A 21988-nucleotide genomic window follows, 5' to 3' on the forward strand; every position below is an offset into this window, starting at 1 on the left:
TACAACTCCCATAGGGTGCAACTGGCCGGTGGACACTAACTACGACTCCCGGCATGCCTCACGACAGACGTCACTTCCTGAAACTCGAACAGGTTTTTGGATACCCGGAAGTCGTGTTTGGAATCCTGATTGAGTGTTGTTTGCTGTTGTTAAGCTCTTGCAATGTGACTGATTGGCTTTGAACTGTGCATGAGCCGTAAATATAAAATAATGTGCCCGATTCAGAACCCCCCCAAACAATGTGAAAATAATCTCATTAGTATTTTTGTACTATTATGTTTTATTTATGAAGCTAAAAATATGAACTTAGTATGTACTGGTGGACCTAAGTTCTCAGTTTTTGTTTCGCCTCATTAACAGAGACTTAAAAATCAGTGTTTGAAATATGTGCTAAAGAACTACCATGTTTAGCTTTCTCAGCCCTGTGTTTGCTTGTTGCTGAGTTGCAAAGCACCCTGAAGCCTGGTGCAATAGAATACTGCATTCCAAGTTCAGTATCGATAAACATGCTAAAGACAAGGGACAGTACATAGGAGTGTCAGCCCGTGATTAGGTTCGCTTCTTAGCTATGGCTGGCTCCTCACGCTGCCTTATTTTCATCATATTAGCTAGAAATGCTTGTGTACCTTACAGTACTTAGCTAATAGTGGCATCTGCCAGACTTCAGCATTTCAGGTTCTCAGGATAAATTCATACAGGAAGGAAAATAAACCTTTTTAGTTAATTTCATATTTTATCCTGGAGGTATATGAGACAACATATTAACTTGATGGAGTTGTCAGTTTGTGGATGGGGATAAAAAACCTCATGAAGAGAAATGGTTCCCCTTTCTGTTAACAAAGGAAAACAAAAAAAGGGAAAAAGTGGGAGGAAATAACATCAGAAATAAAGATTTATCAATAGAGTGAACTAAGAAAAATTTGCTCTAACTAGTCTGAACAGCTTTGGGATATTAAGGATGAGAGTGTGGGGCATGTGAAAGACAACCTTGTGAAGGAATATGTGGGATGGAGAGCACTGTGCCACAGACTCCTGTGACTACTTGAAGAGTCCTGATCTGCTGTACATGGTGTCAGATCTAAGATGGCTCCGGGGACACCAGTGAGACAGCAAAAAGGAACTAAGTCCAAGACAGTGACTGCTTCTGAGTCTTCACAAAAGTCCCAACAGGTGACAATGCTCGCCACACCCCTTCTCTCTGAGTTACCTCATCATTCACAGCTTTTATTGGGGCATGGTGAGATGAGGTAAGTTATGCTTGGCCAAGGATTTAGGGGCTTGGGATTGGCTCAAACACTGTATATAAGCTTATGTGCTTGGCAATAAATGCAGATCTGCACACTGATGCTGATCTCTGGAGTTTTATTTACCAGGAGTTGTCACGTGACTCTGTCACCTCTAAATGCCCATCCTAAGTCCTGTTCCCACAAAAGGGATTCCAAACACCCTTGTTTGAAACTTAGACCCCAAATAAATTTACAGAGAAGAGGAAGACAGGCCCCAAACAATCATGAGTTATTTAAGGGCAATGGTGTATTTTGAGAATTTCATAGACAATTCATCTAGAGTATAGTTAGATAAATTAAGATGACTATGACATCACTAGATGATTTAGTCTTAAGGGACCACAGTGATATGTGGTCCAACATTGACCAAAATATTGTGCAGTAGATGATTGTATATATTAAAAACCTAATATGTCATACCTTAACCAAAAGCCTATATAACGTTATGTTTAAAACTCAACACAGCTCTATGCTATAGGTAGGGTTCATTTCTGTACTTCAAAGATGAGATTGAGGCTTGGAATTTCAAGGAATGTCAAGCCCACCTGGCTAATGGGCAGAGATATAAACTAGGATGAAGTGGAAGGTTCCTGAGGCATCTCTAACAAACACATTGTCAGATATATGAAATGTTCATCTTCGTGTACAAAGGAAAGGAGGTCAGAAGAGGACAACGGATTCCCTTGGAACTGCAGTTAAAAATGGTTGTGAGATACCATGTGGGCTTTGGGACTGAATTTAGGCCCTCTGGAGGAGTAGCCAGTGCTCTTAACTGCTGAGCCATCCCTCTATCCACTTGAACGTTACTTCTTCTAGGGAAACCATAACTATTTTATGGCTTTTAATTTTTCATTAATTCTTTAAAATCTACTGTTATATGTTTTTATATATTTATTTTTGGTTGAAAGAACAGGATCTGAGTTCTGTCTTTGGCCTGGATGCAGATAATAGCAGTCTAAACTGACCCAAAGATAATAATGTTACCTGAAATTCTGGAGCATTCTGATGGAGTCACCTTATATTACCAGGGAAATCTGGGCCCTCTTTCGTGTTACTAGTTTTATTAATAAAAGAATTTAAGAAGTAACTCAGAAGGGAGCTTGAGGACAATTTTATTAAAGCTTCAAGGATAAACTCCAGGCAGAGGAGCTGTAAAATAAAAGATAAATCTCAGGCAGGCAGCTTCCTGAAGGAGGGAGATGTAACAGAGAAAAAAAAGAAGCAAAAGGAAGACACTATGGAACAGAGGGCACTATAAAGATGAAGTCATGGGTATGTGCTCATAAGCTGGAGAGATGCTGGGAAGGCAGAATCCATGGGACCTGTCTCTGTGAAAGGGAATGTGGTGCATGAGGAGAATTTAGCTCTGGAGAATGGTTACGAGGGGGATGCTGGCACTATTATCCACATGTAAGGAAGTCATCTTTCTCTCAATCTGAAGAGATGAAATGACAGAGGAATATTCAGCTTGAATGCCTCTGTTAAGTGAACTTTTCTTATCTGGACCTTCTTGGATGGATTGGTGTCAACTGGAAGTTAGCAGCAATATCCTATTCATCTTTGTATTGCCCAAATAATTACTTAGTGCAGACAGTAGCACATATTGTATTTATTCCTTCAGTTATGAGCTAAATATTTAAAAGCCAGCTTATGTGTTAACAGCTGTTGCCAGAATACAGAACCATATTCATTTTAGTGGGATTTTATGGTATAGATTTCATTGTGACTGTACTTATTTAAAGATGTGATTATTCTTGTCCTGAAGACAGGTTTTTTTTTTCCAGTAGCTGCTAAGAACCACAGAGTCAGCCATCACCAAGGTGAAAAAAAAATAGTTTGGGGCAACCTTATGTACCAGCAACATCACTGCAGTTAGCACATACTATTAACTTCAAGCCCTTCCAAAGTCTAGAAATCCTTCCATTTAGGATCTTCTGACCATCACTAATAAGCAATCTATGTCTAAGTAAGAAAATAAATGATGAACTGAGTGCAGGAAGTGTTGCTTTGGATTGCCCAGCTGGAAGCCACTTTCCCATAGGTATCATGTCTTTCCTCCACACCTCTGCAGTATCTTCACTGTTATATTTTCCTTCCCGATCCACTTCTCCCTGTCTTTCTTCACCTCCTCTAGTCATCTCCATGTGCCCAACCTCTCCTCTCAGTAGAAGGAGGGTCCCTCATATGTAAAGGTACCAGGGGAGCAGGGAACAGCACTGGATGTCTTCCGGCACAGCCAGACTTGCTGGAGGAGATGTTTTAGGTGTCTGCGGAACTTGACCCCAACAAAGACATAAAGCACTGGGTTGAAACAGCAATGAGAGAAGGCCAAATGGCGACAGATGATCATAGCTATGTCCAGCTGCTGAATGCTCTCACAGCTCTGCTGGATGATTCCAGTTTTCAGGAAGAGAATGAGGTTGTAGGGAGCCCAGCTGAGAAAGTATGCTACCACGACGGTGAAGATGAGCCTGACTGTTCGGTGTCTCTGTCTGGACCTTGAGCGAAATAAAGTCCTGAGAATCTGTACATAACAGAATAGGATGATTCCCATGGAGAGGAGGAAGAAGATGTTGTGCTGGTAGACTGAGGCCAAGAACCCATGATGTTCAGAATATTTACAATGTAAGGAAATCACTTTGTGGAAGACAGCATCAGGGATGGAGAACAGAATGCTGGCTGCCCACACACATGATGTCACCAGCACACGGCAGCGGAGGGTATGGATACCCAGAGTAGAGATGGGGCTCACTACAGACAGGTATCGGTGGATGGTCATGATGGTTAGGAAGAAGATGCTGCTGTAGAGGCTGATGCCGAAGATCATGTTGAAGAACTTGCAGAAGAAGTCACCTAGAAACCAACTCCATTGTGCTGAGATCAACACAGGCAGTAGACAGGAGAACATCATGTCTGAGAGACACAGGTTGAGGATGAAGATATTGGTGAGTGACTCTAGATTCTCATACTTCACCAAGACCCACAAAACCAGGCTGTTACCCACAAGGCTGAGGAGAAATACCAGAGAGTACAGGACAATGGTAGAGATGGTGGAAAAGAAGATGACATTGTTCTCACATAGAAGACTCGATTTATCATGATAATCATAAAAGGCTGTAGAGGACTCCATCTGGACCCAGGATGCAGGGATACTGAGAGCATCTGAAATGATAGACATGTTGGGTTTAAATCCACATAGTTGGAATAGGGATCATTATTATCCCTGCTGCAAAAAAGTAAAGTCTGTGGGCCAGATTTCACTAGTGAACTATTTTTAACAAGATTGAGAATTGGGCTACTACATAAAGTCATTAAGGAACATTTTTTTTCCTGTAGAAAGACTTTTCTTGATTAAGGACACACAACATTGATTTACATCTGTCACAAGCCCCATTTCTCCTGGTAAATTGGCACTGAGAAGTCTTAAGATAGGCTCACAGTAAATGTAGGAGAAAAGAGAAGTGGAACTAGATTGAAAGGCTTGAAATCAAAGTGGACCCCACTATTGTGCCCTTGTGCAAAATTTTTAACCTTTCTTAGCCTTAGTTTCTTATTGACAAAAGGGCTCAAGTTCCCAGATTCATTTGTTCAGTTATTCAATAAATGTCTAGAGAATGTTTTGTCTTCCCTGTCTCTCTTTCCCCTCCCTTTCTGTCTATCACTTTCTCTATTCTCTCTTATTTTCTCTTCATAAACTGCATAGATCATCACAGCAGGCTTTCATTGAAAAAAATTTCATAGGATAGGAGGATGGTGGTTCAGTCTAGTGAAAATACTTTTCAGCTTTATAAAACCAGGAAGTTGAACATCTAAGACTGCAATGCAAAATTCTATACTCTTGTATTTTGAGGAAATTAATTAGAGAAATCGCCTGAGCTTCTCAAATATTATAATTGAAATAAGCTGGGGGTGGTAGTAAATGCCTATGATTTGGCTACTGGGGAACTGTGTTAGGAATATCATGAGTTTGAAGTCAGCCAGGGTTTTCTGTTTTGTTCTTTATTTAAAAAATGTGTTGTGTCATAATGAAACAGCATGGTTGTGGCAAAAAAAAAAAAAAAGACATGCAGATTAGCAGGATAGATAAAGAACCCACACAGCTATAGCTACCTACTAGATTTTTGACAAAAGTAGCAAAACATATGTGTTAAAAAGTCAGCCTTTTCAACAAATTGTGCTGGGAAAACTGGTTATCTACATATAGAAAAATAAACTAAACCCCAATATAAAACAGTTCAAAGTGGATTAAAGACTTTAATGTATGACATGAATTTCTGAAAATTTTAGAGGAAAACGAAAGATTTTTCAAGATTTGGCATAGGAGCCCTTTTAGAAAATGACTCCAGTAGCTCAGAAAATAATACAAGAATAGGTAAGTGGGATAGATTGAAATTAAAAAGCCTCTGCATAGCAATGGAAGCAATCAGACAAAGAGATGGTCTATAGAATGGGAGAAAAAAAATCTTTGCTAGTTATACATTTGACAGAAGATTAATAATAGAATATACAAAGAATTTTTAGTAATTAAAATTTAAAACTCAAGCAATTAAATCAATAAATAGGCTAATGAAATGAAAGACAGTTCTCAAAAGATGAAGTACAAATGACCAAGACCATAAAGAATATTTAACATCTTTAGGGATCAGAGAAATGAAAATTAAAACCATATTAATATTTTATCCCTCAAGTCAGAATGCCTGTTATTATAAAAACAACAAATGGTGGTGAGGGTATGGGAAAAGAGGCACCTTTATCACTGCTTGTGGGATGTAAAGTGGTTTAGCACTATGGAAATCATTATAGAGGTTCTTCTACCACATGACGATTTCCTGTGTATATACCCAAAGGTCTCTCAGTCTATGATACAGAGATACTTGAACATCTATGTTTCTTATAACACTGTTCAGAATAAGCCAACAATTATCTGTCAACTGATGAACTGATAAAGAAAAACAGTGGCTTGTATACTGTGGTGGTTTGAATGAGAGTAGCCCTAGAGGGTCATATATTTGAATGCTTAGACACCAGTTAGTGGAAGAGTTTCAAAGAATTAGGAGGTGTGGTCTTATTGGAGTTGGTGTGTCACTGGGAGCAGGGTTTGAGTTTTCAAAAGCACAAATTAGGCCCAGTCTCTCAGTCTCTCTGTCATTGTCTTTGTCTCTTTCTGTCTGTCTGTCTCTGTGTATCTGTCTCTGTCTCTCTCTCTCTCTCCTCCCCCTCTCTGAGTGATGCCTGTAAATCAAAATGTAAAACTCTCAGTTATTACTCCAATATCATGTCTACTTCCTGGCCATCTCTCTGGCCTCAGTAATATATTTTAGAACATAGTATAACATGACCAAATAAGTTTGTCCTGGAAATGTGAAGTTGCTTAAATATTGGAATGTTAAGCAATTTAGGTCACCTTATTAACAGATTAAAAAAAATAAAACCTACATTATCTTTTTTGTTAAATGCACAAAAGTATTTGACAAAGTTTAACATCCATTCTCAATACAAGCTTTCAACAAGTTAGAATCAAAAATGACATTTTATATCCACTAAACCAGTCCATTTTCATGGAAAATTTGGAGGTAATCCTGTTTTGTGCTAGGAAAACTTGGGATTCTAAGGAGAGAGGTGGCAAATTACAGTTCCCTAAGTAGTGAACTGAACTTCTCTGTGTATTGGAGCCTAATGACTCTTTGTCCTTGGATTACTAGGGTTTTGTGATTGTGGCAAGATGGAATGTTGCAAATAAGAGCCAAAGTTAACTGTTGTGTTGTAATAGCCATTTTCTATTAACATCTATATTTGACGTAATAGCTCAACCTGGATTGAGCATTTATGTTATGCTGAGAGAAGGTCACACCATCTCAGTCAGATATGTATAGGAAATCCCTATGTCCTTCTGTAGCTGCCTACCTGAACATATAGCCGTATATTTAGTCAAGACCTTAGTTTATGGCACTCTTTTGTTCTGTGACTGTAAAAGTTCATGTAAAAGCTTGATGTATTGGCATATTCCAGGAGAATTAAGAGCTCAAGGCCAGCCTCAGCAACACAGTGAATTTGAGGTCAATCTGGGTTATGTGAGACTTTGTCTCAAAAAGTAAAATATTATCTATCTTTGTCCCCAGGACATCAGGTCTTTCAGGATAACTTGACTCCACGCACTGGGTCATGGTCACTCATATTTGGCACAAAGAAAAAGGCTTGTATTCTTTAAAATGAAGTTATTTTATGTTAACATATTTTAGGATTTTGGCTTCCATTTTTTCCTGTCCTCTATCCTCACCAGCCCCATGATTTAACTCTAGGGGAGTGAATTTAGTTTTTGGCCCATGAGATAATTTAGGTTGAAAACTATACTTTTAAGTTATTCAGCCATCAAAAATAATAACTTACATAGCAACTTGGAATCAAACACTTCCATTTCTTTCAACAAAGAAAACATATAACTATTCTATTCAAAGAAAGGTACCTAGATTGCCTTCTCTAAAAGTACAAATCCTTGGGAAAGCTCAGATAAAAGGAATCTGAGACTCAGAGGCAAGCCTCGGAACTCTTAAGGTTTATGAGCCTGCTAAGTGGTTCCAGTGACCACCAAAGTTTCAGAACACTGATGCTGGCTATTAAAAGAAGAAAAAAATTTATAAGTTTAAAATGTATGCAAAGGAACTCACCTGAGTCTGAGTCCATGTCACTGTTTCACGTCTGTACGCTTTGTGCTTCCTTTGATCTCTTCCAGTGCTAGAGTTTCACATAGGTAACAACCCTATGATTGATAAAGGTTCTATTAAATTGTCTAGGCTGGCCTCAAACTTCCCCTTCATTAAGGATGAAATTTTGGAGCTAAAGATTTTTTTTTAAATGTTTCCTTATGTTTGGTTTCAATATGAGCTGCATACAGGATCTCTAGTCTAAACTATAAAGCTCTAAAACACTGTTTAGTTATGGATTGGGGATCTTTTTGGTCTAACTAACTTCAACAAGATACGTGACTCTGGCCGGGCATGGTGGTGGCACATGCCTTTAATTCTAGCACTCGGGAGACAGAGGCAGGCGGATTTCTGAGTTCAAGGTCAGCCTGGTCTATAAAGTGAGTTCCAGGACAGCCAGGGCTACTCAGAGAAACCCTGACTCGAAAAAACCAAAAAAAAAAAAAAAAAAAAAAAAAGAGAAAGATACGTGACTCTGTGCAGCAATCCTGTGCAAAATGAGACCAGATGTGGCCATATTGTCACATCAAAGGCAGTGCTGCTTTCTAGGTGTGGTGGGTGGTACATTCCTAGTAATCTCAAAATTTAGGAGATAAAGGTAAGAGGACCAGAATTTAAGGTAAGCCTATCTATACAGTAAACTGAAGGCCAGACTGGGCTACAAGGAGACTTTGTCTAAACATCCAGACAAATAACCCCCAAATAAAGGTACTGCTCTGGTGTTGGGAGCTCCAGGAGCAGCATTTAGGCCTGACTTTGTGGTGAATTCACAGGGGTCTCTGGCTTCCAGATTGCTGTCTGCATGATACAAAGGAACTTACCAAAATGTGTCAACTCAAGTACTACAACACCTGTCTGGGCCTCTACCAAAGGACAACTGTAAGAGAAACTGCTTCTAGTGTGCAGAACTTGAAGCATTGCACCAGATTGTTTATTACTTGTGAAAAATTAATGGATACCCAGACTCTCAGCTGTGATTCTTGAGTTTAAGCCTTCAGATTTTGCTGGAGAGATGGCTTAGAGCTCTGGTTGCCCTCCTGAGGACCTGGTTCAATTCCCAGCATCACATGACAGCTCACAACTGTCTGTAACTCCAGTTCTGTGGAATCTGGCACCCTCACACAGATATACAAGCAAGCCAAAATTATCAATGCACATAAGAATACATAAATCTTAAAAAAAAACCCAAACCCTCTAGATTTCAATCTGTACACATTGAATTTGACGTTTGATTTAAGAAAATCTTAGCTCTCAATGTCCAGGATCAGAGCTAGGTAGGTAAAGGACTTTCATAGTGACTTTAATATCACATAGTATGCAGTGCGAACATACTATTTCCTATTTCTTATGGCAAAAGAGGAACGGGCCCCTAGCTTCTTTTCACTTCCCTCTGGACATTCTCACTTTCTCTCTCTAAAGATTCCTGTACCCTACCCTGCAGCTGCTTGCCAACTGTTATTGCTGAGGCTGCCTGCTTTCCTGATCTTTAACTCAAATAGCATGGCTTTTTGAGTCCCTGGAAGCTACAATTCTGCTGCCCTGCTGTTTTTTCTCTCAAATCCTAAAACTGTTCTCAAGTTTTCTTAAGTTCTTTTATCAATGAAGCTAAAAACTAGCAAAAGGGACCTACATTTTCTGCTAACACTGCCTCTCTCTCCTCCATGCTGGTATTATAGGGGTAATGCCACTGTCTTAGTTAGGGTTATCATTGCTGTGACCAAAAGCAAGCTAGGGAAGAAACAGTTTATTTGACTTACACTTTCACTTGATAGTCCATCATTGAAGGAAGTCAGAACAGAAACCTGGAGACAGGGGCTGATGCAAAGGCCATGGAGGGGTACTGCTTACTGACTTGCTTCTTCTGACTTGCTCAGCCTGCTTCCTTTATAGAACCCAGGACCCAAGCCCAGGGATGGCACCAACCACAGTGGGCTGGGTCTTTTCCCATCCATCAATAATTAAGAAAATGTCCTATAGGTCTGCATGCAGCCAGATTTTATGGAGGCATTTTTTTCTCAGCTGAGGTTCCATCCTCCAAGATGACTATAACTTGTATCAAGTTGATATAAAACTAGACAGCAAAGCCACTGGCTGAGTTTATGGCAAAGTTTGTATATGAGTCATAGCCAACATTTTTGAGTTCTTATTATATGCCAGGCAGAATGTAACTATTTTAGACTACTCTTTCTATGAGATACTGTTCATGAAGTTGTCTTACTCATTTCTCCTCTCTGCCCTCTGTGTGTGTGTATGCATGTCTTTATTGCATAGGACCATAGATGGCACATATTTTCAAGAACTCAACACAAATGTGTAGAGTAAAAATCTCACAGTAACACATGGGCTTCCTTGCTACACTACACTGTAGGAAATTCAACATGGCAAGATCTTTAAAAATCTTTGCTATTTTTTATTGCATCTGTGTATGCATATGTGTGTGTGTGCATGTGCATGCATGTGTGTGCACATGTATGTCATATGGTATATGTGTAAAAATTAAAGGGCAACTTGTAGAAGTCTATTCTTTTCTTCTGCCCTGTGGGACCCAAGGATTGACATCAGGCTTGGTTGTAAATTCCTTTATCTACTGTGATGTCTTGTTGCCCCATGGTTGGAAATTCTTTACCACCCCTCCATTGAGATACAAGATTTAATTCCACTGCCCTGGAATCTGAGCTGTTTACAATGCTTTGCTTTTCCAATAGTCTGTAAGAGAGACATTCTGAGAGTTCTAGGTTATAAAAAGCATTACAGTTTCTATCTGGATTCTCTTGGTGCTCTAAACCATCAGTTATGAATTTATCTACTTGATGCCACTATGTATGTGAGGCCAGTGTTGACACAAAGCATAGACCTCACTTCAAAGAGAATGAAAAATATTTTATTTTGGAGATTAATATGAGTAACTATAGACTGGGAACATAGATATCAGGTTATACCAGTGTGATAACAGTGTCATGAAGTTTTTATAATAAGAGAACAAAGAATATTATAAATAAAGACACCTTTCAAATGAATTGGTGAAAACAGCAAAGTAGAGAAGTCTCTGCTATAGGCTATAGCTGCTATCTGATTGCATTCTTAGCCTTTGAGTTGCTGGAAGCTAGGGGTCTGTCAGTACATTCCAAAAATAATTTTCTAATAGTTGTAAGGATAGCTGTTAGGACAAACACAAAGGGAGGCAATGAATGACTATTAAGAGTAGCAAAGTAGCTTAAGATAATTTAGACCTAGACTTGGTAATTTTTCTCTCCAATCACAGATGTTCTAATCAATCAATTAATCAATCAATCAAATAGCAAACCAACCAACCAGTCAATCAATCAGTCTTGAGGAATCTTTACACAGGTATGGTGTTCCCCCAATCCCCCGCCCCCTGGAAACTTCAGTTCACACTGCTATGCTGATGAAGCCATGGCTGTTTGAGAGTCTGAGTCCAGATCCTCAGCTTTCTCTGCTGAACCAGACACAAGAAGGAAGCTGTTTGGACTACCTCATTTTCTATCTCAGTGGAACCAAGGAACTTCTGATGGAACATATTATTATCACATAATAATAGATAAAACAAGAAATGTCAATTAGGGGAATAGCCTCAATCTGCGTCTACCTTCCCCCACTCTGCATCTCAGTTGCTCACAGAGGATTGCCTCCAACAAGCCTTGCTGATTCCAGAAACTTGCCTTTGGCATGGCTGTAAGAGAGGTGAATTTCCTTAGTTTGGCTTTCATTAGAGTAAGCCTACCTGTTTTATAGCTAAGGTCTGGCAATTTAGGGTCATCCACCAGAGTGCCACAAGTCACCCCCTCAATCTTGGTTTCCAACAAAATTTCTCTTTCTCTCTGCCCTTTCTCTCTCCTTCTCTTCTTCCCTTTCTCCTCTCTTTTATTGACTAAGTTATTTATTCACTCTATATTCTGAACACAGCTCCCCCTCCCTCCATCCCTGGCATATCAAGCTGTAGCAAGACTAGGCACATCCTCTTCCACTGAGGGTAAAGACAGGCAACATACTCAGAGACAGTCCCTGCTACTGCTTTAGGCGTACCATATGAAGACCAGCTGCACTATGCTACATATATGCAGAGGTCCCAGGTCTGTCCCGTTTATGCTCTCAGGTAGGCAGTTCAGTCTCTATGAGCCTCCATGGACCCAGATTAGTTGACTCTAAGTTTTCTTGTGGTCCTTGACCCCTCTAGCGCCCACAGGATTCCCACAAGCTCTATTCAACATTTGGCTGTGGGTCTCTGCACCAGCTTCCAACAGTTGCTGGGGGGAAACCTTCTGACAATATTCATGCTAGGTGATTATAGGAGAATATCATCAATAGTGTCAACAGTGAGATCCCTCTCATAACATGAGTCTCAAGCTAGGCCACTCATTGGTTGGCCCTTCCCTTAAATTCTGCTCCACCCTTGCACATCCTGTAGGCAGGACAAATTGTGTGTCTAAGGTTTTGTAGCTGGGTTGGTATTCCAATCCCTCCACTATTGGAAGTCTTGCCTGGTTACAGTAGATGACTGGATCATGCTTCATACCCTCATTTCTAGGAATCCTAGCTAGGGTTACCTTCATAGATTCCTGGGAATCTTCATTGTCCTAGGTCTCTAGCTCATCTGTTGCACAGGGTAATTTTTGTGGTATTTCTTGCCAAGATACTCTTTCATTGTAAAATCCTCCTGGATTTCACTAAGCCCTGTGGGTGCTCTGGATAGAGTTATTTATTTATTTATTTATTTATTTATTTATTTATTTATTCAACGACTTCAAACAGGGCTTTAATTTCAAATAAACCACAGTACCCAGGAGAAAGTAGAACTAAAGCTGATGTGCTGACCAGGGCTGGCAGTGTCGAGGGGAGAATTCTGGAAGCTTTTGACCCACTGCTCTATCTGACTAGGCCTTCTGATGAGCAACTTCATGCGGACAGGACAGGCTCTTCGTTGTTTTGCGCTTCCAGGCACCACAGTCCTTGGTCTATGAGCAGAGCGGTGACACAGGTGAACAGCACTTGGCAGGCATGGGCTGGGTGGGTGGAATTCGGTGACACTGAGTGCCCAAGGCAGGTCTGGGTTCTCAAAGCACCCCAACAAGGGCTACGGATGCTATCCTCCAACCCTAGGATTTTCAGAGGGATAAGATTTAAAAGTCTTCATCCTCAGATTCAAAGAACCTCTCCAGTCTCTCTACATCAGAAGAGTCTAGGGACAGGTTCAGGATATCCTGGCAGGCCAGATGAGAAGGCTGCTGTTCCACCAACTCAAACATAGACAGGGCACCTCAAAGCTGAGATAGCTTTTTGACTTGCTGACACCAGTCGTTAAAGTCTTCCTCAGTCTTACAGAAAAATTCCATGGCAATGGATGGGTCAAGCTCTCCAATGTCCATCTTAAAGGGAGGGTATTGGCAGTGGAAGCTCTCAGGGTTAAAGCAGCTGTCAGTCAGATCCACTGCAGGCTGGATCTGCAGGCATTGGGGTCCAGACAGATGAGCTCCTCACCAATGTAGCCAATAAAGCAGTGGGCACTGTTGGGCTTCCTTCCAATAACACCCAGGGACTGGGGCATCATGAAACAGTGCTTCAGTGTCTCCACATAGGCCTCATTGATATCTGTCAGTCCCACGCAGAGAGGGATGAGAAGCACTAGTGGTTTCCAAGCCAATGGCCTGTTCATGACTTCAGCTCCAGTAGGGAACCCATTACAGTACCTCTTTGAATTCGTATGAAGTACAGCAGTCCCAGCAGAGAGAGGGCTGGCCCTGCATAACCTTCTGATTTCCTCCATCACCACAGTGTTGTCCACTGCTGCTATGTGAACAGCCAAGGAACTCCATGTGTCGAATATAGCAAATTTCTTGAGGACCTGGGCAACAGTGTTCAGCCCCCACACTTGCCTTTGCCAACTCCCACTTGTGCGATCTGGTGGATGGAACAGTGGAATAGTAGCTGCCGTTCCTGTCGAGGAAAGCATTGAGGACATTGAAGTATTTGTCAGGCTGTCTCTTCCACTGAGCCCATCGCCAATATCAAACTAAGTGCTGGCATACCAGGGCCCAGGCAAAGATCATCTGTCCACACTGAAGCTTGCAAACCCAGCCTGTGTCTGAAGTAGGCCAGTTCCCCCAAGAGCCGGCAAGTTTCTCCGTATGTAAACTAAAGTCTGGATGCATCATCAGACAAGATTTCACCCTTCTCTGTGAAAATGCTGTATTTTCTGCCCAGAATCCAAACAGGCTCTGAGGTTTCAGGGAAATCTTCAAATTCAGCAAACCGGAGAGTATCATATGTTGTCATATGTCTGTGTCCATCTTCCCTGTCTGGTTGCCGACTGACTGTGCTGTTGCTCTGACAGTATATTTGAGTATTTATGTTTTATGATAGCAGCAAAACTAAGCAGACATTTGAGAAGCATAAGGCCTCTCCTGGTGCAGGAACTCTAGAAGAGATAATATGAACATCTGCTAAAGTTGTCCTGAGACTATGGTTCAGTGGCAGTAGCTCACTTCTTTTTCTGCCATTGCTCCTCAAGCACATATGGATGGGTGGAAGAAAAATGGCAACAGGATTCCTGGAAGAGGATTGATTTGAAATCAAGTATAGGGCATGTCTGTGATACAGAGACAAGTATAGGCCAATTGAGATAGAAAATGGAGAGCTACAGTCACACTTGGATCATCTTGTGGTATAGTCATCACTTGTCACTACATGAGGCTATGACAGAGTCACGGGCCCAATCCAGATCCAAGAGAAGAGAAAGTGTGGGAGAAAGAAGCCAAACAAAAGAGAGTTAAGGGCACATATTTAGAGTTAATTCTCAAAAGGTTAAGCACAGACTCCAGGACTCTGTGCTTATGTAATTTTGGCAATTCAGTTTGTCTGAACTAAAGGTAATGACAGCACCAATCTCACGGAGTTGTGAGGATTAAACAAATCAGTACGTCAATGAGTTGGAAAACTGCCTAGTGAGTGCACAGTCCTACTTGCATCATGGTAGATGCAAAGCAGGAAGTTGAGGGTGGAAAGTAGGACAAAGACTGAGGTCAAAATTAGCATAAAAAAAGCCAGGAGGCAGAGAGGAAAACTAACTGCTCCCCAATAAAGTTGACATAAGCTGCATGCCCAGAAAAAAATTACACTATGTGAACAACCCAAAAGCTGATTATATTGGGGTGTAAGTATGCCAATCCTTTGGACAGCAATTTTCACTGGTCCTCTGACCTTTTCCCCAGCATTGGCACTCTTTATTCCTTGGAAGTTCCCCTTTTTTCTTTTCTTTTCTTTTCTTTTCTTTTCTTTTCTTTTCTTTTCTTTTCTTTTCTTTTCTTTTCTTTTCTTTTCTTTTCTTTTCTCTTTCCTTTCCTTTCGTTTTTTGAGACAGGGTTTCTCTGTGTAGCCCTGGCTGTCCTGAACTCACTCTGTAGACCAGGCTGGCCTTGAACTCCGAAATCCGCCTGCCTCTGCCTCCCAAGTGCTGGGATTAAAGGCATGCACCACCACTGCCCGGCAGTTCCCTTTTTCTTAATAAATGTTCTCTTCTACCACTATCCATGTGTCCTTGGTTTAAATACAAATATACGGTGGTTCAAAAGGATAGAACAGGGGTCTTATCCTTATGTTGCTCACAGGCTCACTGGTGTGGAAGCAGAACGTTCAGGACCAGTGTGTTAAGTGCTATAAGAGGCCTTGGAGAAACAGGGTAAACGTCTTGGTGTGAGGCTTATACTAAAGGACCATCAAAAGACAAGTGAATGGAAGAGGGGAAAAATGACAAGTGTGGAGGTCACTCTTGCACGAAGGTTTGCTCTGGGCCACAAAGTGGTTCCGAGTGGGTGAAGCATGGGGTATAAGAGGCACAGGCACTAGGGTTGTGACTGGAAAGAGAAGCAACATCTCCTGACTTAGGAGAGTTGGGCTGGTTCAATCCTGGTCTGCTCAATTTATGACTGCATTGGTTCAGAACAGTCCTACAGTTGTGAACTGCTTTGATGCCCAAGAGTATGAAATGTCACAGAGGCCACATTCCTAATTGAAGAGTGAGTATTATGACCTCTCTTGGTGGAGTATTTTCCAGTTTGGATACTGCTACATAGATGTTCAGAGAACACGTACTGCATGGACTGTATTGAAAAGCAGGTAGGAGGAACTAGGAGGAAGAGGAGGAAGAATTGAGGAAAAGTCTAGGCTATTCCAAAGGACTCTGTACTTCATGAGGTTTTCTGAATGGTAGTGGAGAATAAAGCAGAGTGCTGTTAAACTGAAAAAAATGACAAATGAAAATTACCAAAATGCCAACATTCCTGGGTTGAGGAATCTTGGTCTAAACTGATCTAGTGCTCTAAGTTTAAATGGGAAGTGAAGTTCTCTTCTATATATTTGGAGCACACAGATCTAGTATCCTATTTCAGCTAATGCTAAGGGACATTAGACATAACTAGGGATATGAGTGAATCTTTTACAAAGATATGGCCTTGTGATGTTCCAGATTATGATAGTTAACTTTGATTGTTAACTTGACTGGTTTTGGAATTACTTTGGAGACACACCTTTAGGTGTGTCTGAAGCTGTTTCTAGAGAGGTACCTGGGGGCGGTGTGGGGGGGAGAAGATTAAATCTGAATGTGAGTGGTGATATTCCACTTGGATTGAAAAAGAAAAAAAAAAGAAGAAAGCAAACTGAGTACCAGCATCCCCCTCTCTGCGCTTCCTTGACTGTGGATATAATGTTGCTAGTTGTCTCCTGCTCCAGCAGGAATGCCTTCCCTTCCATGGTGTGCTACATCACACCATGATGTAGCCAGGAGCCCAAATAAAGCCTACCTTTCTTAAGGAACCAATACGCAGCTAAATAAAAGTCAAACAAATAAAAACAAAAACAAAACCCAAACCAGAACACATTCATAATTAATAGATGAAAGAAGAAAGATCATAAGAGTTTATATATGTTGCATGTACCATCTGAGAAGGGCAATGCTATTATCAGCTACTATGTAATATCCAGTTTTCTTTCTTATTTTTCCCCTCATCCTCCTCTTTTTTTCTTAAAACACCATTTGTTCCTACACGTTTCACTTTACTCTGGTATTAAATGAGGGGTCTTTTTTCCTTTTCAGACTTTACAAGTAGGGTTAATTTGATTAACTTTGTTCAGATGAGGTGGTAGTGGTGGGAAGTGGTTTCAAGATAGGCTTAGCAGGTAGTGCTGTCAACTTAAATTCAGTGTATTTGCCAAACCAGATACTGACACACCGTCTCCGATATTTCCTCTGCAAGTTTTGGTTTGGCCCAATTCTTCTAAAGATTAAACGCACTTGGTGCTTCCCCCGACCCCAAACAGCTTCCTTTTCCCGTTTCTCATATACCATAGTGTTAGCTATCAGGTTTGTGTTTGAGAAATGAGCATTTGAGTTCTGGTTAGGTGTGAATACTATGTGTGAAGGGACTCTAGCCAGCCCAATTATGGAAAACATGGCTCTTACAGGCCTTGCCCTTCTCTCCCATTCTCTCTGCCTTGATAACAACCATTAGATTATATTCCTAAAGCTAGTCACCAAGAGATTTATTCCCTTATTTGGCCACTTCCTCCTCCTGAGGCTGAGTATAAGGTCCAGCTATCAAAGTATTGAAGTCCAGCAATCGAAAGCCCCATTTTGCTTGTCTAACATGCCCAATTAAAATAAAAAAACCCATCACAACCCAGGGTTTTTCTCTTTTGCCTTTATAAACCTCCATTTGCCTATGGGTCACATCTGTCTCTTATATCCAGAGGCAGTCCTCTGCTGTTGTCCCCCAACCCCACTGGACAAACATCCCTTCCTTCTCTACCATGTTCTCTTCCCCTTCTTCCTCTTCCTCTAGCCCCTGTCTTGTCTCTTATTCCCCGACCTTTGTCTCTCTGGGGCAAATAAGTCTTATTTGTATTGCGAACATGATCTTGGGGTGTCTTGAGCTGACTCTGAGCTTCCCTACAGTGGGCATATATATGTGGGTATGTGTGGACATATGTATGTGCTGGAGTGTGTGCACATGGATGCACAGTTCATGCTTTTCATGTTAACACATATACTTATATATATATGTGTGCTAAATTAACCCCCTCTCATTCATATGTTATAGCATATTATATGCATGTATTCATATGCGTTTGTTATAGCATAACAATCTATATCATCAATATCTATCTTAATTTTCTTGAAAATATGCATCAAGTCTTACTAGTAAGCATGCCTGTATAGCATCCAAGACTATGGGGGTCTTGGTGAGGGGGTGGGTTAAAAAGGACAGTAGATGGAATAAACTTGAATTGCAGCACATCAAGTTCTGTGGGATATAGGTGAGCCATGTGGATAGAGAAATTACTGCACTAAATGCTTACATTAGAAAAGAGAAAGTGTTCTACTTGTAATCAAAGTCCTATCTGAAGCGTCTAGAAAAAGAAGAGCAAAATAAAGTAAGCCAAGTATAAGAAAGAAAAGAAAAAAAAGGGGGGGTGACCAAGCCAGCGCTGTCAGTCAACAGCATCTCAATGTAGGGAGTGAGGATTAAAGAAAGAAAAGACAATTAGACAACATTATAGTATAATCCCATCAAGTGCTAAGGTGGGTTTAATTTCTCCCAGTCTTCTTTTATATCATTCTAGATACATGCAAAGAATATAGCCAGTTCTAAAGTATAAATAAAATAGTCAAGGAACAAACAAAAAGCATAAACAAAGACCCTAAGGTCACTATTTCTAAGAACTTATCAAGATGATCAAAATACAGGAACACATTCCTTGGCTGTATTTTCTTGAGCTTACTTCCTTGTCCTAGTCCAATGTCAAATATACTGGCCAAATTTCTAGAAGTGTCCCTAAGACCTTTCCACAATGGGCAGAATTAATATAAAGGCAAAAGAAACAAAACAAAATTTTGTTCTTTAAATATGAAACAATGTGATAAATCTGTACAAAGGCTGTCAAAATGAAGGAGGATAGAAAAATGCTCAGTAATAGGATTAAAACAGGTTTTTACTACAGACCCCTTAGAAATCAAAGGTTATTTAAGTCTATACATAAAATTCCAACAACTTATATAGGACCAGTGAATTCATAAAAAAAAATCACAGACTACCTGCTATGAACCAGAGCACTTGAATAGGCTAACAGCATTAAGGAAATGGAATTAATAATTGAAGTCTCCCAAGAAAGACATTTCCAAACCAACATAGCTCAGCTAGCAAGTTATTTCAAAAGTTTAAATAGATGATACCAATTTTACATGTTCCTTCCAGACAATATGAGATGAACACTTCCACACTCATTTTAAAAGGCTAGTATTACGTTAGTGCCCAAATTAGTACAGAAAGTTAATAAATATATATAAAAGACAATTTTTTGATAACTAAATATGGAAAGGTTTTTAACAAAATTTCGGTAAAAAGAGCCAGTGATGTAAGGTTGGTTCTATAATTGAGGTCAACCAACATAGTATACTAATCTAAAGAAGAAAAATCACATGATCATACCACCTGATAAAGGAAAGATATTTAATAAAAAACTCTGCTCATGAAAAAAACTAAATGGAGATATTCAGGAATTGCCTCAGTCTTATATTTACAAAAGTCATAAGAATTTTACAACTGCCGTTGTACAATGAAAGATACATTGTTTCCATGTAAGACAGCGGAGTGAGAGAGAAGTATTGCTCTTTCTACTCTTATTCAATATGTACTGGAAGTCCTAGCCAGCACAATAAGGAGGGAAAAGGCAATTAAGGGGACATAGATTAGAACAAAGGTGATAAAACTACTTGTTTGCGGATGATATGATGGTTTACATGGAAAATGCCAAGGAATCTCCAAAAAGAGTAAGAAATAGAACAACCCTTAAAATAAATAACTATAGTGATGTTTCAAGATAAAAGTTGAACAGGTGAAAATTAGCTCTGTAAGTTTGAAATTAGTACTTGCTAATTACATTAAATATACCTTTTATAATATCTCAAAAAAAGAAATACTTAGGTAGCTATCAGTTTTCAAACTCATACACGTCATGTATACTGCCACTTACAAAATGCTGAATTAAATCAGAGAAAATAGAAATGAATAGTGAGATGCCATGTTCATGAGTTGTAAGATCACCATACCAAAAATGTCATTTTTTTTTCCACAAACCAGATGTTAGCTTCTGGTTAGTTCTGGTTAAAGAACTTTTGCAGATATAGATGAGCTTGTTTTAAAATTACATTCAAAAGCAAAAGAGCAAGAATCACTAAAGTGCTTTGAGAAAGAAGAGTGAAGACAAAAGCACCATCCAACCTGATTTATAAGTTTCTTTTTTCTGTTTAATTTTAGCTTGTGCAAGCTGGTAGGAGGATAGACACAGAGACTAATGGAAGAGACCAGAAAACCCAGATGTCATTTACACAGGATGATAGGCAACCGAGGTTGCTATGCTAGTACCTTCAACTGTGACCTAAGGTATAGATAAACAACTTCAGAAATTGGTGGTTTTGTACTTAGTACAATACAATTCAACTTTGTTGTTAGACAAGAATTAAGTAATCAAGTTAGGCATTAATAGTTTCAAAGACACTAAATTATCTGTACTTGGTGTGTCCTATGCAATACCATTGCTTTTTAAAAATGTCACTTGCAGTAAGTTGATAATAATGAAATACATTTGATTTTATATTAAAAATGGTGATAGAAGTCAGGCAGTGTTGGCTATCACACAGATCCAGGACTCATGCCCTAGGACAACAGTTCTCAACCTGTGGGTTACCTTTGGGGGTCAAGTGATCCTTTCAGAGGGGTCACCTAAAACTATCAGAAAGCACAGATACTTATATTATGATTCATAACAGTAGCAAAGTTATAGTTACGAAGTAGCAACAAAATAATTTTATGATTGGGGCTACCACAGCAGGAGGAACTGTATTAAAGGACTGCATCATTAAGAAGACTGAGAATAATTGTCCTAGGACACTGGTTTCCAGGGAAATGAAATCTTAGTCTTACACGAACACTTATAATAGCAGATTTATTCTCAGCAGCCTGGAGATAGAAACAACAAAAAAATCTCTAAACAGATGAATAATCAAATGAGATAATGCTTAGAAACAATAAAAATTAAAATTTTCCAACATAATATTTTTATTGATTATTTGGAAATTATACATTCAAAAACCCCTGTCATGCTCACTTCCAGGCCTTCCATGTTCACTTTCCCTCTCTTGTGACCTCCCTGCCAAAAAGAAAAAGAAGGGACAGGGAGGAAAAACAAACAACAACAAAAAACCAGGTCCATTTTGTGTTGTCTCAGTAGCCAGCTCCCCGTACTCCCAAGGAAATCTGAGCCCTTCTCTACCTGCATCCCAACCAGAAGTCATCAATAGTGGAAATCTACACTTTAACATTCCTATCACATTTTTAAAAGAGTTCTCTTTAATGGCTCCCCCTTTAGGCTGTTACTTTTGGGGGGATTGGGCTTGGGGTGGAGATAGGGGTTGTCACAGAAGCCTTCTCTGTTCCTCTTTCTCAACTGTGCATCTGAAGTCATCAGTACCACTGCTAGAGTATCTTCATTTCTCTTTACAGTCAGGAGCATGGATCCTGGGCTTCTACATGGTTTCTGGCAGAAGCTCAGATTAAGACATCTACATGGTCTCTAGCATCAGGAGGTGCTAAGGACCTCTGCTTGGTCTCTGGTGGCAGTGCCACCTACAGACATTAACATGGCCCTCTGCGGAGGCATGGGCCATGGACCAGCATGGCCTCTGGCAGAAGTATGGACCATGGAGTTCTTTCAAGGAGTTCCAATCCAGTAAATGGACCATTCTTCATCTTGAACATCCAGTTACTGTGCAGAGCCAAGGTGCTCGTGTGCCTGGGCAACTTGTTCAGAGGCTGAGTATGTGGGAGGATGAATGCACATTTTGGATGAAACTTGAGGAAACAGGTGTATCAGTGATTGCTTGGGCAGGTCATTATCTTAGAAAGTGGGTAATTATAAGGGGACTTTGGGGAA

At 40.1% G+C, this 21988-nt stretch overlaps 1 protein-coding gene and 1 pseudogene across 1 annotated transcript; both read right to left on the minus strand.

Moving 5' to 3' along the window:
* Window positions 1–3187: 3187 nt before the first annotated feature.
* Xcr1 (X-C motif chemokine receptor 1) lies at window positions 3188–8030 on the minus strand. Its single transcript, XM_021171209.3, has 2 exons — window positions 7952–8030; window positions 3188–4448 (listed from the first exon to the last, which is right to left on the minus strand). The coding sequence occupies exons 1-2, from the start codon at window positions 7965–7967 to the stop codon at window positions 3448–3450; spliced, it is 1017 nt and encodes a 338-aa protein (XP_021026868.1). The 5' UTR covers window positions 7968–8030; the 3' UTR covers window positions 3188–3447.
* Window positions 8031–13110: 5080 nt separating this feature from the next.
* Window positions 13111–14319, minus strand: LOC110302459 (cysteine protease ATG4B pseudogene; annotated as a pseudogene).
* Window positions 14320–21988: the final 7669 nt, after the last annotated feature.

This window comes from Mus caroli, unplaced genomic scaffold, assembly GCF_978045245.1.
Source record: "Mus caroli unplaced genomic scaffold, Mus_caroli_1 scaffold_11, whole genome shotgun sequence".
Classification (NCBI taxonomy): domain Eukaryota; kingdom Metazoa; phylum Chordata; class Mammalia; order Rodentia; family Muridae; genus Mus; species Mus caroli.